The 17,650-nt window shown below is 33.4% G+C and overlaps 1 protein-coding gene across 2 annotated transcripts in view; it reads right to left on the bottom strand.

Annotated features, from left to right (window-relative positions):
* Nucleotides 1-17,650, bottom strand: part of LOC105339402 (receptor-type tyrosine-protein phosphatase alpha) — a 102,067-nt gene that overhangs the window by 74,591 nt on the left and 9,826 nt on the right. For both annotated transcript variants that reach the window (XM_066068662.1, XM_066068665.1), the window contains exon 3: nt 14,666-14,929. In XM_066068662.1, the coding sequence (XP_065924734.1) occupies nt 14,666-14,929 (264 nt within the window). The remainder of the gene's footprint in view (nt 1-14,665; nt 14,930-17,650) is intronic.

The following is a 17,650-nucleotide window of genomic DNA, read 5'->3' as shown; positions in this document are numbered from 1 at the left end:
AACATAAATTTTCATTAGCGTTTAATATGTTATTGGAGTTTCATTTCACGCATCTCTTCCTCCAAAACATGCAATGGCTCCGTTATCTTATTAATTTGCGATAAATAAAAATGTGCATATATAATAAATGATGTTTAATAAAATTAACACATGCAGAATTCCTACTTTTCGTTTATAACCAACATTTTCAGCTTAGTAGGAGAGGATATCAATAATTACATTTAAACATTTACACATACAAGTACACGTTACAACTGCCAAACAAGAAAAGTAATTGAGCTGGTACGCGTAGTTCTAACTTGTAACCTACACGTACAAGTACACGTTGGTCTGCTAAACCTCTCTATTATGACGTAAAAATCCTTATGCGATGGCCGAGTATGACATCTTATAAAACGCCGACGTCAACTTGATATACAAATAGCTGGCGCAAATATTGACATGAAATGTTATGTGTGTCACAGTTGTTATTAAAAAGTTTTATATTTTGAGTATTTATATTTGGCGTGCATTGCCAATCGAGCGTGTATGAGAGTATATGAATGAGTTTTGGTTAGTCACGTGAGGGTTTTTTTTTTACGGGTGTAACGTTATGTTGACCATGTGTTTATTCTTTACTACTATATTAAAGCTGACCAACAGAAATTTACGACTGAATTCATTAATATGTATGACTTTACTAACTTGCTATAAATAGCGTAAATCCCGCCAATTCCCCAACCCCCACGACTTTTACCTTCATGGTAGACACAGTGAAGTGTATCTTTACCTTACCTGTACAAGATATTTCATATATTTTGTAAACTCATAGTTTTGAATACCTGGTAAGTTTCCGTTTACCGTGTAATTGATTTTTTGATATTAATTGTTAATTACTTTTAATTCATTTTATTCAAATATTCTAAATTACTGTTTGTGAGTGTGTTTGTACTAATAGGTAAATAGCGAGCGCAGCGAGGCGGCGCGAAGCGCCGCTCGCGTAGTAAGCTCCATAGACAACGTGTAAGAACGTAGGAAATTCGAGTTGAAATCTTGCACATTGTTCATAGATAATTTTGTGGACCCGCGTTAAAACGTTCTACCAATCGCAACTTCTCGGGGCTTCCGGCAGGTTCGGAAAAACACCTCGAATATATTCCCTAAGCGTCCATGACAACAACCCTTTTGAAAAAACTTGATACAGATACAACACATTTTACGATCTGTTGAGACGTATAAAGCTGTCTAGCCGATACTTATTTTAATGGAGAGCGACTCCATTTTGTGTAAATTCTAACATCCGGTAATGTTAATACATTCGAGTTGTTTTTCCGAGCCTGCCGGAAAGGCCCGAGAAGTTGCGATTAAAGTTCTACATATCCCAATAATCCTTTGTGGTGCATAGCAACATGGTTGAACAGGAAGCGTTTCTAAGGAAAATTCTTACTTAAAAATCGCATTCATCTATACATTACATTTAACAATAATTTAATTCTGGTTGTAACGCGCTTTTTGATTGGCTAAAAATTATTTTATATCGTATAAAGAATGTTGCCTACGTCATCGTAAGACTAACGTCAAAAACGTATCAATACGCCTAACGTTACGTTTGAATTTTGTACAAATTTACGTCATTTTAAAGGTCAAATGACCGTTTTTATCTACAATGAAGAGTAAAAAAATTAAACTATAAGCAATGAATTCAATATTTATTAGTTTTATACGATATAAAATAGTTTGAAACAATTAACGCGTAAACTGCCCCAAACCATTTTATATCGTATAAAACAAATAAATATTGAATTCATTCCTTGAATAAAATTGTTTTTCAAAACAACACATAATATGCTCACGTAAAAAATTGTACCTATCTGAATTTTTTCTGACATACGACGTCATTTCCTCCCCCGAATTTATCCGACATTTACGAGAATCGTCGAGTGCAAAAAGAAAGTTACGTATGACGTCACAATGCTATAATTTCCCGTGATACATTTAGAGGTGGATCAGCATCTGTACTGGGTGTAACGTGTAATAAGTACTCAGTGTTAACGGCGACTCTTCAGCTGATTAGTTTTGTTTTGATTTTTTTTTGCTTGGTAAAAACACATGCAAGTTGCAACCTTAATTTACTGTCGTATTGATCCAATCACGTATGCATACGTTAGATACGTTAGATAGGTGACAAAAATTGTTTTAAAAACAGTATAATTATTATAAGAACTGCGTGCAGCCACGTACGTCATTTTGTAATAAACAAATGAAACAAAAAGAGAAAAAATAAACTGTTAAAATATCTACATATATTTGTAAGTTGCATATGTGGTCAAACCTTTAGATAATATTGGATATCGCATACTAAACAAGGGGTGGGGGTGAGATGGGGGGATGTCTACAAGTCAACGAATGCATAGCATACAAATTAAAAAAACACGAGATGTTTGTAAAACACTTATGCCCCCCTCCCTTGGAAACATTCACAAAGAAAATAAACGTAAACTGCAAATAACTGGATTTTTTTTAAGTCCAAGGAGTATAACTCTGTCGAACATTGATTGCTCTATCATACCCAATATCGAACTTGATTTAGATATTATCATGATAAAGCTGTATACCAAATTTCATTTCAATATGTTCATCCCCTGCGAAGAAAATGAACGGAAACTGTTGGTGGACCGACAGACCGACCGACAGCAGCAAAGCAATATGCCCTCCCTTCTTCGAAGGGGGGCATGAAAATAAAAACAAAATTGATGTTACAGAGAAAAATAATTAAAACACACTGTCAGATAACAACAAGGAACAAAAAAAGGAATATTTAAATATGCACGCAACTTATTGTTTACTGATTTTAACTATCATTAGGCCTATTAAAAAGTAATATGATTGTATGTACAAAAAAAAAGATTTCTCTAGGGAATCATGGTTTCATCAAACTTAAATCTTCATAACCTGTGCTTTCACATTAAGTACTGAGTTTTGGACCGAAAACTTTCCCAGAATATTTTTAAAGATTTTCTCTATATATTCCTATGTAAAAATTCAAACCGCCATCACAGCCCCGCCCTATCACTAGGGACTGTGATTTTGCAAACTTGAATTTACACTACCTGAGGATGCCTCTAAACAAGTTTAAGCTTTTTCTGGCCAAATAGTCTTTAAAAAGAAGATTTTTAAAGATTTTCTCTATATATATATTCCTAGGTAAAACTTGATCCCCCAATTGTGGCCCCACCCTACCTCCGGGGACCATAATTTGAACAAACTTAAATCTACACTATCTGAGGATGCTTCCACTCAAATTTGAGCTTTCCTGGCCTAACAGTTTTTGAGAAGAAGATTTTGAAAGATTTTCTCTATATATTCCTATGAAAAACTTGATCCCCCCATTGTGGCCCCACCCTACCCCTGGAGACCATGATTTGAACAAACTTGAATCTACACTTCCTGAGGATGCTTCCATTTTAATTTGAGCTTTTCTGGCCTAACAGTTTTTGAGAAGAAGATTTTTAAAGATTTTCTCTATATATTCCTATGTAAAATTTGATCCCCCAATTGTGGCCCCTCCCTACCCCCGGGGACCATGATTTGAACAAACTTGAATCTACACTACCTGAGGATGCTTCCATTTTTATTTGAGCTTTTCTGGCCTGATGGTTTTTGTGAAGAAGATTTTTAAAGATTTTCTCTAAATATTACTATGTAAAAATTCAAACCCCCTATTTCGGCCCCACCCTACCCCCCCGGGACCATGATTTGAACAAACTTAAATCTACACTACCTGAGGATGCTTCCACTCAAATTTGAGCTTTCCTGGTCTAATAGTTTTTGAGAAGAAGATTTTGAAAGACTTTCTCTATATATTCCTATGTAAAACCTGATCCCCCATTGTAGCACTACCCTACCCCTGGAGACCATGATTTGAACAAACTTGAATCTACACTATTTGAGGATGCTTCCATTTTAATTTGAGCTTTTCTGGCCGAAAAGTTTTTGAGAAGATTTTTAAAGAGTTTCTCTATATATTTTTATGTAAAAATTGATCCCCCAATTGTGGCCCCTACCTACCTCCAGGGACCATGATTTGAACAAACTTGAATCTACACTTCCTGAGGATGCTTCCATTTTAATTTGAGCTTTTCTGGCCTAACAGTTTTTGAGAAGAAGATTTTGAAAGATTTTCTCTATATATTCCTATGTAAAAATTCAAACCCCCTATTTCGCCCCCACCCTACCCCCGGGGACCATGATTTGAACAAACTTAAATCTACACTACCTGAGGATGCTTCCACTCAAATTTGAGCTTTCCTGGCCTAATAGTTTTTGAGAAGAAGATTTTGTAAGATTTTCTCTATATATTCCTATGTAAAACTTGATCCCCACATTGTGGCCCCACCCTACCCCTGGAGACCATGATTTGAACAAACTTGAATCTACACTTCCTGAGGATGCTTCCATTTTAATTTGAGTTTTTCTGGCCTAATAATTTTTGAGAAGAAGATTTTTAAAGATTTTCTCTATATATTCCTATGTAAAACCTGATCCCCCAATTGTGGCCCCTACCTACCCCCAGGGACCATGATTTGAACAAACTTGAATCTACACTTCCTGAGGATGCTTCCATTTTAATTTGAGCTTTTCTGGCCTAACAGTTTTTGAGAAGAAGATTTTGAAAGATTTTCTCATTATATTCCTATGTAAAATTTGATCCCCCAATTGTGGCCCCATCCTACCCCCGGGGACCATGATTTGAACAAACTTTATTCTAAACTTCCTGAGGATGCTTCCAATTTAATTTGAGCTTTTTTGGCCTAATAGTTTTTGAGAAGAAGATTTTTAAAGATTTTCTCTATATATTTCTATGTAAAACTTGATCCCCCAATTGTTGCCCCACCCTACCCCCGGGGACCATGATTTGAACAAACCTGAATCTACACTACCTGAGGATGCCTCCACACAATTTGAAGCTTTTCAGGCCGAATAGTTTTTGAGAAGAAGATTTTTGAAAAATACCAACAAATTTTCAATAATTCTCAATTATATCCCCTTTAAAGATGGCGTGGCCCTTCAGTTGAACAAACTTGAATCCCCTTCAACTAGTGGTGCTTTGTGCCAAATTTGGTTGAAATCTGCCCAGTGGTTCTTGAGAAGAAGATGAAAATGTGAAAAGTTTACAACGACGACGACGACAACGACGACAACGAGAGACAACGGACAAATTGTGATCAGAAAAGCTCACTTGAGCCTTTGGCTCAGGTGAGCTAAAAACTCAAACGACTTTGTACTTATCAAATTATTTAATAAGTCTGTTTAACATTTAATCAATGTTCAGTGGTATTTTGTTATGTGTTTTAGCCTAGGTTGGGACAATTGGAATAAATGTTTGATAACTTCGGGTTCCTTGCGGTTGTAAAAGATTTCGAGACAAAGCCAAAGGTTTTAGGTTGGGGCAAGTTCCTCCAGTAAACATTCCAGCTGTATAAATATATATTTGTTTTAATCCAAACTGAGGACTCTCTTGTAATAATGAGAATCCAACACCAATTATTATTTACGTTGTATCGTAATACGCAATATGTTACAACTTGTTGCGATGCACCCCTTACCCTTTTTCACCGTTCAAATATGGTGGAATGCTGATCTATTTTTAAATCAGGATTACACACGTGCACTGCATGGTAATCATCCCTTTTAATTGAAAACTCTTTCTCGCTGTTGTCATTACATCCCAAATAACATTTTCATCAATTGTGAATGTAAATGCTGACACCCTAAACATGCATCAGTTAATCTTTTTGTGAAATATCATGATATTGCCTGATCCCATCGTCTTCACTGTTTCGGAGAATGTAACTTTTAAACCTTAGATATGCCTGACGTCATGACGTCAGGCAACAACGCCCGGGGCTGCTGCATATACCGTACCTAAACAGCAAGCGAATTCTGTAAACAGATAGCCATGCTATAACCTTGAATTGCTAGTATTACATATTGGTCACTATGATACGTATGTATACCTAGGCCACTGAATGGTGCTAATGATAACTAACAGAATGAACTCTGTGACTCTTGTAGCACTGCGTAGTATTCCTAAATAATGTTATGAAACTAGGTGAATAATATCCAAATTGAGAGTTTATAAACAAGTGTCATATTTGGCGATTCTGTGTCGGCAACGATAGCTCTGGTACTTTATATTGAGTCATGTATTGTATATTCTATACATTAACCTTTGTAACCCTTTATGCCATGTATGAATGAACGTATTATGAGTAAGTGATGCCTCATACCTAGGTGGGGGACTCCGAGACTCAGGACTCAGAGACTCAAATCCTGCATCCGTACTCTTTGATTGGCAGTTTTGACAGTTTTGTTACTTTATTTAGAAATAATTTAATTCTGATTGTAACGCCTCATTTGATTGTGAGTGTGAAACGTATTAATCCGCTTGACGTTACGTTTAAATTTTGTACAAATTTACTTATTAATGGGCCTTATTGTCTAATTAGAATAGTGGAAAATTAAGCTTACTTAATCCCTCTTCAAAACAAATATTCCTGAGTTTTCTTTTTTTTTTGACAGTTTTGTTACTTTATTTAGAAATAATTTAATTCTGATTGTAACGTCTCATTTGATTGGCTAAACAAATTCATATATATCGTATAACATAACTTGCCTACGTCACAATAAGACGCTCGTGTGAAACGTATTAATCCGCTTGACGTTACGTTTAAATGTTGTACACATTTACATATTAACTAATAAATGGGCCTTATTGTCTAATTTGAATAGTGGAAAATTGAATTTAATTTCTACCTATCTTATACGAGTATAACATAATTTGGGGCAGTTTACGCTTTTTTATAAATCGCTTCGCGGTTTATAAAATAATTATAATAATGTGATAATAAAAGTCCTAAATGGCGATGGTTCGAGAGTTTGTTACTGTTCATCTTCAAAATTCGATTGATATAAATAAATACGTAATCCTTCATCGTTGGCTCTGGAATTGCATATTGAAACTTCATTTTGGCTTCAAACAGGATAATTTTGTAGTTAAAACTTTGATATCAATTGATGCACTATACAATTATCTACCAATTCTTGTCAAAACGCCAATACAAATTTTTATAGCATTTTCGAAAACAATAATCATTTCTTAAAATATATACTTATAAAAAAAATTTTGCAATACAATTATATTAAATTAAAACGAAACAATGAAAGGACAAGAGCGTACAAGGCATGACAAATCCCCCGTACCCAGGATTTTGAAATGGCATATGAACATATAAAAAATCTTTATATTTGAAACTGTGCATCAGTTCATGTACATGTATAATATGGAACTGCATTCTCTTACAAATACATAATATACAATAATACATGCACTTGTTACTTATCTTCTTTGTTTTATTTGATGCTTTCTAAGTATTACAGCATGATCTCATTATCAATGCTAGCGCTATTTTTATCCGACATTATGTGTACAGATTATGAACATTACGTAATTGTTGTCATTATATAAATGGTATTAACGAGGCCGAGTACAGAACGAGTACGCACGCTTTCGCGCAGCGTTTCATTTGTATTGTGACGTCATCTTTTTGATTTGTTGACGCCATGGCGTGATAGTTTCAAATGCAGATATTCAGCGAAATTTGTTGAAAATAGCTCAATGGATGCGTAAAATTGATATTATATTGCGGAATAAACATAAATGTCTCGAAGCATAAGCTATATTTGGGCTCGGTTCGAAAACTTGAAGAGGGTTCAGCAAGCCTAGCCCTCTGTCACGTTTTCTTAACCCGCCTAAATATAGCTTAATTTCTATATTTCAAGACAGTTACCATGTATTTTATATTAATGGCCCTTAATATGCGGTGTCATATATTTATTTATTACTTAAATGTGTCTGAATGTTTTAATAATACTATAAAGATAACCATTTCCGTTTTTGTCAAATAAAAAAATGGCCATTATTTGGCAAACTGGGAAATTGGGCACACAAAATACAACTTTGATAAGACCCCTGGATCAAACCAGGAGGTAAAAGTTTTTTTTATTTGACCATTTGATGCCTTTAAGCAATAACTTTAATATGTAGAACAGAAAAAGAAATCCCTAGGGCAGAAGTTTAAAAAAAATGTAAAAAATGTGCAAAATTGATACATTTCAAGCAAAATCCCATAAGGTCCTATTGTTAAAGATTAACAAACTTTGAAATGATCCCTTGAACAAACGGTGTGGTAAATGTCCGATTTTGTTTCCTTAAAATATTAATTATATCAGTAGAAATTCATGTAAAAAATTTCATTAAAAAATCTAGGGCAGAAAAAATTAGACCCGGCCTCGTTAAATATTTTCTTTCATAATAATCCAATAAAAAGCAAAACATGTTTTACTTAAAAGCAAATGAATTAAAAATAGAACGCCGTCTATACGATTCGAACACCATCTCCATGGAGAAGGATGGACTACGAGCCTCCGCTTATCACAGTGAGCTACGTTGACACATTAATATTAGAGTTCGTGTGAATAAATTTAACTCTTTGACAATTATTAATAAAGTAAAACGTTTTTGGTGAAAATCACAAATTTTACCCATTATGGGTCTAGGCTCCATTTTAATAAATCAATAATAAAAATCAATATATACTTATTCTTTGAATAAGAGTACTTTTAGGATGGAGTCAGGACCCATTCATGCCTACTTTTGCAATTAAGAACAGTGAATGGTTCAAGATTTAGGCAAAAAGCGACGTGCAGCTTAGTTTTGAAACCTATACCTGTCGTGTTAATAGAATGAAATCACAATATTGACTTCCATCGTGTAATTCATAATGAAAACAATGCATACAAGTCACAAATTAATATTCTAACTTGAATTGAACTTCTTTCGTCTTCATTGCTCCGAGTGGGGGATATACAACGCCTTGTACGCCCCTGTTCTTTAAGACAAATGTATTATGTTAGTGCTAATTTAAAAAAAAAAAAGTATTCTCTCTTTCGTCGGTAAATACTAGTAGTAAGTATTTCAACAACTCATTTAATCATTTGATCGGTTGGGTTAGTTTGTATGGTTTTGTAATCAGTCTACATTAAACATCCATAGTATCTTGAAATAATGTTAATCATATTAGCAAGAGAGACACGTTGAAGGAAAGCGGCCAAGCTTACTTATTCCCTCTTCAAAACAAATATTCCTGAGAATTGTGGCTAAATTCTCATTCTTCAGGGATAGAGAACTGGTACGTCTACAAGCACCAAAGAAACTAAAAGGATCCAACATCTGGGTTAATGAGCAGTTCCCACCGGAGATAGAGGAAAAGAGAAAGGCATTATACCCTGTTATGAGGACGGCCAGAAAGAACGGTCATCGAGTGAAACTTGTGAGAGATAGCCTCTACATAGACGGGCGGCCTTATGTGTCACCAGCGTTGACACAGGACGACTCAGATCAAGGGGAATACACAGGACACAAGACCGATTATGCATCAGTGACTAAGGTGGGCATAAATACGACCCCAAAAGCATCCCAAAGGCAAAGATACAGTGAGTCCGACTCAGAATATCAGGACCGCAAGAGAGCATGCCGCCGTCGAACACCGAACAAAACATAGGGGCGCGTAGGAGACCAGCCAGATCGTGATCTCAAAATACTGACTCTGAATGTCTGCGGAATCAACAAACGCGTGCAGTATCCGGAATTCACCGATTTAATCGCGCAATACGACATTATAGGACTAGTCGAAACCAAGACCGATGACTCTGACACTATTCATCTACCTGGTTACACAGTCTTTACGAAAAACCGGTGTAAACTAACAAAGGTGCGATCAGGAGGCATAGCCGTGGCCGTGAAAGATACACTTATGAAACATGTAAATATTATAAATACTGAATGTAAATATGTATTATGGCTCCAGTTGAAGAATGTTTGTCTTGCTGATGTTGATAATATTCTATTTGGTATTGTCTATATTCCCCCAGAGAGTAGTAAATATTCGTCGCCTGATTGTTTCTTAGAAATTGAACAAGAACTTTTAACTGTTTCAAAAAATTGTAACAATATCTGCTTAGTGGGTGACTATAATGCAAGAACTGGTAATTTGTGTGATTTTATAACTACAGATGATTTTCTTGCAAATGTGCAAAACTGTGACAATGTATTTCAGACCTTAAATGAACAGAATATTGTTACTTTTGAAACTTTACAAATACCTTTTATTAGAAAAGTTACCGATATGTCATCCAATAACTTTGGATACAAGCTAATAGATTTTTGCATCAACAACAACATTTTTATTGTTAATGGTCGAATGGGTACAGACAAACTCATAGGTAGTTTAACATGTAAAAATAGTAGCACTGTTGACTATGTATTATCAAGTGCGTCATTATTTAATTTTATCAAAGAGTTTTAAGTGCTAGATTTTTGTAATCTGTACTCAGATGTGCACAATCCAATTTCAATGTGTTTTTCTTTCAATTATGGGGCTCCAAAAAGTAGCGAACGCGCACCAAATAAAATTCAGTCAACCGTAAAATTGTGGTCATCTAACAAAGCCAATGATTTTCCAAAGAATATAGAACAATGCGATATAGAGAGCTTACGAAGTCAGTTATATTCAATGAAACAGGCTCAAGACGTTGTTAGAAAAGAAGACATTGATTCCGTAATGAATAAGATATGCGACACTTTTCATAATGCAGCAAAAATTTCTTTCGGTACTAGAAACAATAATAAATCGAAAGGTGGAAATAACTCTAAACCATGGTTTAATAAAAGTTGTAAAACGGCACGAAGAAAATTCCATTTAGCAAAGAAAATCCACAATAAAAAGCAAAGAATACAAGACAACTCTAGACCGATGTATTAAAGATTACAAGGCCAATTTATCACAGAAGTTAAAAAATCTTCGCAGTAAAAATAGTAGGGACTTCTGGAAAATTTTAAATCAATCGGATCAAGTTAGTAAATGCTCTGTCAATATTGATGATATGTATCATTTCTTGCGTAGTATGAATGAAACTGAACGCACCGATAGTTATAATATGGAGCAACCAAGTTTTGAGTGTGAGGAAACTAGTTGTGAGTTTCTTGATAGTACTATCACCGAGGAAGAAATCCTCTCCGCAGTTAAAAAGTTAAAAAACAATAAATCTCCGGGTTGTGATCAAGTATTGAATGAACATATTGTATCAACTATTGTTATATTTTTACCTCTATATGTGATGTTGTTTAATATTATTTACGATACAGGAATAGTACCTGATGAATGGTTAATTGGTATAGTTAAACCAGTGTATGAAAATAAAGGTGACCCTACACAACCGGAGAATTACAGACCTATCACTTTGTTAAGCTGTCTTGGAAAACTTTTTACAAGCGTTTTAAGCAGTCGACTTGAAATGTATTCTGATGATTTAAACTTAATTAGTGGTTGTCAAACTGGATTTAGGAAAGGATATTCTACTCTTGATAACATTATATTATTGCATTTTTTGTCACATACTTTAATCCATTGTAAAAAGAAACTGTTTTGTGCTTTTATTAAATTTAAGCAAGCATTTGACACTGTGTGGCGTGAGGGTTTATGGTTTAAAATTCATAAAAGTGGTATAACTGGCAAATGCCTTACATTCTTAAAAAACATGTACAACGGTATCAAGTCAAAAGTAAAATTGAATGATGAAACTTCACCATTTTTCTTTTGTAACCTTGGCGTACGTCAAGGAGAAAATTTATCACCTTTTCTATTTTCCATGTATATCAACGATATAGAAAACTTTATGAACGAGAAAAATGTCAATGGGTTAAGTAGTATCACAAATGATTTAGAAGAAGAGTTGCTTGTTTACAGTAAACTTTTTATTTTGTTTTATGCTGACGACACTGTCATACTAACAGAGTCGGCTCAAGATTTACAACATGCGCTTGACGAATTTTGTATATATTGTAAATACTGGAAACTTACAATTAATGTGAAAAAAACCAAAGTTATGATATTCTCCAAAGGACCTGCTCCTAAGTGTTCATTTATGTACAATAATGATAAATTAGAAGTAGTTAAAGAGTATAACTACCTAGGAATATTATTTTCCCGATCTGGCTCTTTTTGTACAGCCAAGAAACACTTGTGTACTCAATCCCAGAAAGCTATGTATGGTATTATTAGAAAAATAAGATATTTTGACATGTCCTCTGATATTCAATTAGACTTATTTGACAAGGTTGTTTTACCAGTTTTACTATACTCTTGTGAAATATGGGGTTACGAAAATATTGATGTTATCGAGCGTGTACATTTAAGGTTTCTTAAACACATACTTAACTTGAAAAGTAGTACCCCCAGTTTTATGGTCTATGGGGAGACAGGTCGTTTTCCATTATATATAACAATTCATACGAGAATGATTGGATTTTGGGCAAAGATGATGTTATGCCAGGAGAATAAGTTATGTAAAACTATGTATATGTATCTTTACAATTGTTACATTAGAGGTGAAATCAATAATAAGTGGCTAGTTTGTATAAAAAACATTCTTGATAGCTGTGGCTTATCCTTTGTATGGCACCAGCAAAATCCTGTTAGCGTAAAATGGTTAGAAAATATTGTCAAACAAAATCTTAAAGATCAATTTGTCCAAAAATGGAATAGTGAATTAGATAGTTTGTCAAAAGGTGCTATATATCGTATTTTTAAATGTAATTTTTGTTGCGAAGACTATTTATTAATACTTTCACGAAAATTAAGAAACTTGTTTGTTAAATATAAAACTACAAACCATCACCTCCCTATAGAAATTGGTAGGTGGAACAATACTCCACGTGAAGACCGCAAATGCGGCTTATGTGAAGCCAATCAAATTGGCGATGAATTTCATTATGTTTTAGAATGTAGTGCCTGTCACATGTAAGAAAAAAATTGTTTAGTAATTATTATCTTAAAAACCCAAACATCTTAAAATTTAGAACACTTATGTCATCTTCAAATCATGTAATACTTATGAAAATGTGTACTTTAATTAGAAAAATATTTGATTTGGTCGGTCATCCTACGTAACAACTATAACAAATTCATTGTTTACTTTATTCTGTTTCTTTTTGTAAATCCTGCTTTTCTTATACTTTTGTATATAATTCTTCTGCACCTCATGTAACATTATATGTTATGAGTGAAATAAATGAACTTGAACTTGAGTTTTCTTTCACATGAAAGTAATTAACATACGCATTCCTCTCTGTTACATAATATAATCATTCATTATAATTAAAATGTATTTAGGCGCTATAAAATTTAAAATAATTAGAATCCAACAATTCTGTACCGTAAATTATGGAAATATCCTTTTCCGTGGCTTACTGCAGTAATCTGCATCATTTAATTTGTTGTTTCGAAATTTTCTTTAATAATAGAGTTTTGACATGTCATCTGATAATGAAAGCGTCAATGTTCTTGTGCGACCTCGAGATCGTGAAAACCGGAAATGTCTATTACGAATCTGTAAGTCATGAGTTTGAATCCCGCAGGGGCATTTATGATTTTTACTTTCTAAAAGAATTTAAACGTATATTTTGGTCAAATATTTTAAAAATTGAAATTTTAAAAGGGTGAAAGGATTTTGATATAAAGTACTTTTATTCGTGCTAATATCGAATGGTGTCCCACACCTATTGGGAAAATGTGACATCCAACTCCACATTGGGCCTACCCTTATTTCGGAAACCGACTTAAATCTACGCTATTTGGGGATGCTTTCACACAAGTTTCACAGCCAGGTAGCATCGCCCCTACTTTTTCTCACAGCAAACATTTTTAAAATTTGAAGTTATAAGTACGCTACGCTACCCCCCCCCCCCCCCCCGGCCGCACACACACACACCCTTCAACGGATTAGAATATTTATGATTTTGAGAAGTTTATTAACTATTATCCCTTTTAATTTTTTTTAGCTTGTCAAGATTTTTTGGATGAGTCTCGTCCCTTCACTTTCAAAAGTAATGCTACTTGCCTGTTTCCGTCTTTCTGGCCAAACGGTTTTTCTAACGATATCTTATCTCCAATGAAAAAGTCAATCACTTATTGGAGCTTTTTCCTACTACCAATGATCATGATTTCAACAATTTTGAATATTCACCACCTGAAGATACTATCACACGGGTATCAGCTTTTCTGGCCAAATGGTTTCCAAAAATTTTTTAAAAAGTTTTCCCTGTTATGCCTATGTAAACATTATCCCCCTAATTGTTGTAAATTGTTATTCATTGGAAGAACCTTGTAGTTTGTTCAAACCATTTGTAGATGTTTATGGAATAAAGTATGTTCATCCAGCTAATCGTTGCGCATGCCCCATCCTATCCCCTATGATTTGAACAAAATTTAACGGACACTAACTGAAAAACATATGGACAGACAGAAAGGCGGAGGCAGGACAACATACTATGTGTGATAAGAGACGATCACTTTAGGTTTCAGTTCAGGTGAACTAAAATGTCGGCCAACTTGATTGATTTTCATTTGCGATTTCAAATATTTATCACAGCATCTGTTACCTAATTACTATGACAAATCATGCAGGAAGGGAATTCGATGTCAGTTGCGTGTATAATACACTAATGAATGAAGATTAAACAATAAATTAAACTGATAATCTATATTAAGTAAAACATTGCACATACCATACACTTCGATTTCACAAATTTCTAAAATGGCTCCTGTGGTAGGTTTGTCTTCAGGAGCATCGTACGCTGTCTCCACAATAACGTATCTAGCTGTCTGTACACACGGCATGTCAATTATGTTTGGAGGTAAGTTTGGGAATGTTGTATTGTCAGTGTAACAACGGGTTCTCTGTGATGTTTTGGTCTGGGTTACTGATGCGTTCGATACATCCAAGTAAAACTGTCTAAAGCGATACTGCTTCCAGTCAGTCGTTTCATTACCTGTTATATGCACATGTAAACTTGTTAAGAGTATTCAAAAAGTAAATTCAATAGCTACCTAACTTAAACAAATTCAAGAGGCCAACTGGCCTAACGGTCACCTGATTACTATACCATAGCCCTTATACAAACATTTTGAGGAGTCTCATATATGCATTAAACTGAGTTTCATTCTGGAGTAAAAAAAAATTATTAATGTAATGACGATCACCTTCCTGCTATTTCTTCAAAAAAGACTAAGACTCTTATAATTTAACCTAAAGACTAGAAGGTCATAATACAGTGCATGACCTGATAATGAATAGGTGCAACAAGGTGTAAAAACACTTGCATAACTTTTTTGAACATAGAACTCTCAAGGTCTTTCGATTGTCGCATGACGTCATCATGAGCATTCCGGACTATTTTACCGTTATCGGCTTTATTATTAGTAAAATTTGAATATTGGTTTTGGCAATATTTATTAATTTTTAGATGTTTTCAACACATTTTATGTTATTTAATGTGAAATGACAAACATATTTAACAATTTAGATAGTTGTTGTAGATGGAATTTTTGTTAAGATTTTTTACCCCGTTTGGTAATTTTTTCTTTGCATAGTTTGATAGGTTATATAATAATTTATAACTGTAGCAATTTTGAGTTGGTTTGAATCATTATTTTGAAAAAAATATCGACATTTTGAGATGCCAACATGTATTTTTCAAGGTTGAAAAATTGGATTAAAATGCACTGCAAATCCATAATATACATGCTTGCAAGTTTTAATAACCTTAAATTGATAATAAAAAATAGAAATGTTAACGAGTATTCGAGTACTCGACTATCGCTCGGTCACGCCGATCATCGACTAACATTTTCTTAGTCGATTACTCGTTATAATGTGAAGAAAGAAATTCAAAACTTTTTTTTCTTTATAACGCTGTAGTTTTGGGGCTTCGAATAAAAAAAAGAGTTTTCTTTTCTCCGTATTTTAAATCGCGTAACACTCTGTTGAACATTTTTAAGCGGCTACAAATTGATCTCTGTTGAATTTGTAGTTCAAATTATTGTTTTGAATGTAGTACTTATGCAAACATGTACTTAAAGAGATCAATCGGTGGTTAATCATAAATGTAATCATATCAACACAAGGCGTTTGTTTTTATATAGCCATTAACTTTAATTGTTGATTGGCACATCCTGTAAATTCCTAAATAAACGCGAGGAATTAATATCCGCGAAAAATCGCGAGGAGCATCCTTCGCGGATTTTAAAATCTCGCCTTTATTTTATAAGAGTTGAAAACTATAATAAATAAGGAGAAAGGTTCAACGTTCGCGATTTTACATTCTCGCGATTTGATACAAAACAGCGGGATCGCGGAATTAAGTACTCGCGTAATATAAGGAATCTACAGTTGTTTAAATGATAACAACACTCTTAAAAATGTTATGAAATTGTGTTGTTATATCTAATAATATTAACAATTTAAAAATGAATTTAAAAAAAATCTTTTTTAATAGTACAACTTAAACATTTTTACCTTAAGAATTATTTCATTCTTCTTTAAAATAATTTTAACCAAACACAATTCGCTATTCATTTATTCATCATATTTTTAAAAGTGAACATGCGTTTAAATAAGCATTGTAATGCCATGTAATGTCAACATTACATTAGAATTTGGAAAGTAATGCATTACATTATACCATGATGTAATGCTAATTTTGTGGCATTTCACATTACTAGCAACATTACTTTGAAAACATGTAATGCGTTGCAATGCATTACCATTACATTTAGCATTACCCCAAGCCATATATATATATATATATATATATATATATATATATATATATATATATATATATATATATATATATATATATATATATATATATATATATATATATATATATATCAGGGATTGGGTAATGGTAATTTGTAATGGTAATTGAGTGTAATTAATTACAAATTTTTATGTAATTTAAAGTAATGTGTAATTGGTCAAATTTTCAATTACATGTAATGGTAATTTAATTTATTACTTTCAAACGAGGCATGTTATTCCAATTACTTTTCAATTACATTTAATTACACACTGATGTACATATAAGATTATAAAGGTGTCCATTACCCATTGTTCCCCACACTAGCAATGGCACAAGGTCAAGATAGGAAGTGTAGCTAAAAAGCAATGAACTATTGTTATATATATCATGAATACTAAATATTTTTTCAAAATGAATTTTATCTGTGATTCAATATTTAATCAAAAGTTTCCCAAATTTAAATAAATGCATATGACGATTTGCTTGATCTTTTTTTTCTCAAAAAATACTTATTGCCCTTCTTGTTAGAACAATTAGTGTGACAATTATCATTGAATTAGTTTAAAAAAATCACTGTATAATTTACAAACAAAATCAGTGTTTCCTAAATTATATAAACTATCAAGTCATGCTTTGTAATTGATAGTCCAAATATACAGAGCTGAATGCATGGCTTCAAATGGGTTTTAAGTTTTTGATGCCTAACATGTCCACAGGGTTTGTTCCCTTAATGCAAACATTTGATAATTACATGTAGGTACAGAACAACAGGTGTGAATTGTGTTTTAATAACAATTATCGTCTGTCCTCTACCTGAGATTAACCTGTATTTTGGCATTGTATTTATAACTTTGAAAAAAATAGTGGATAAATATGCAAAGGAGAAAGTTTTCATATAATAGTTTT

The sequence above is a fragment of the Magallana gigas genome, chromosome 1 (genome assembly GCF_963853765.1).
Source record: "Magallana gigas chromosome 1, xbMagGiga1.1, whole genome shotgun sequence".
NCBI lineage: Eukaryota > Metazoa > Mollusca > Bivalvia > Ostreida > Ostreidae > Magallana > Magallana gigas.
Note: the sequence above shows the minus strand (reverse complement) of the source record. Positions and strands in the feature narration are given on the sequence as shown.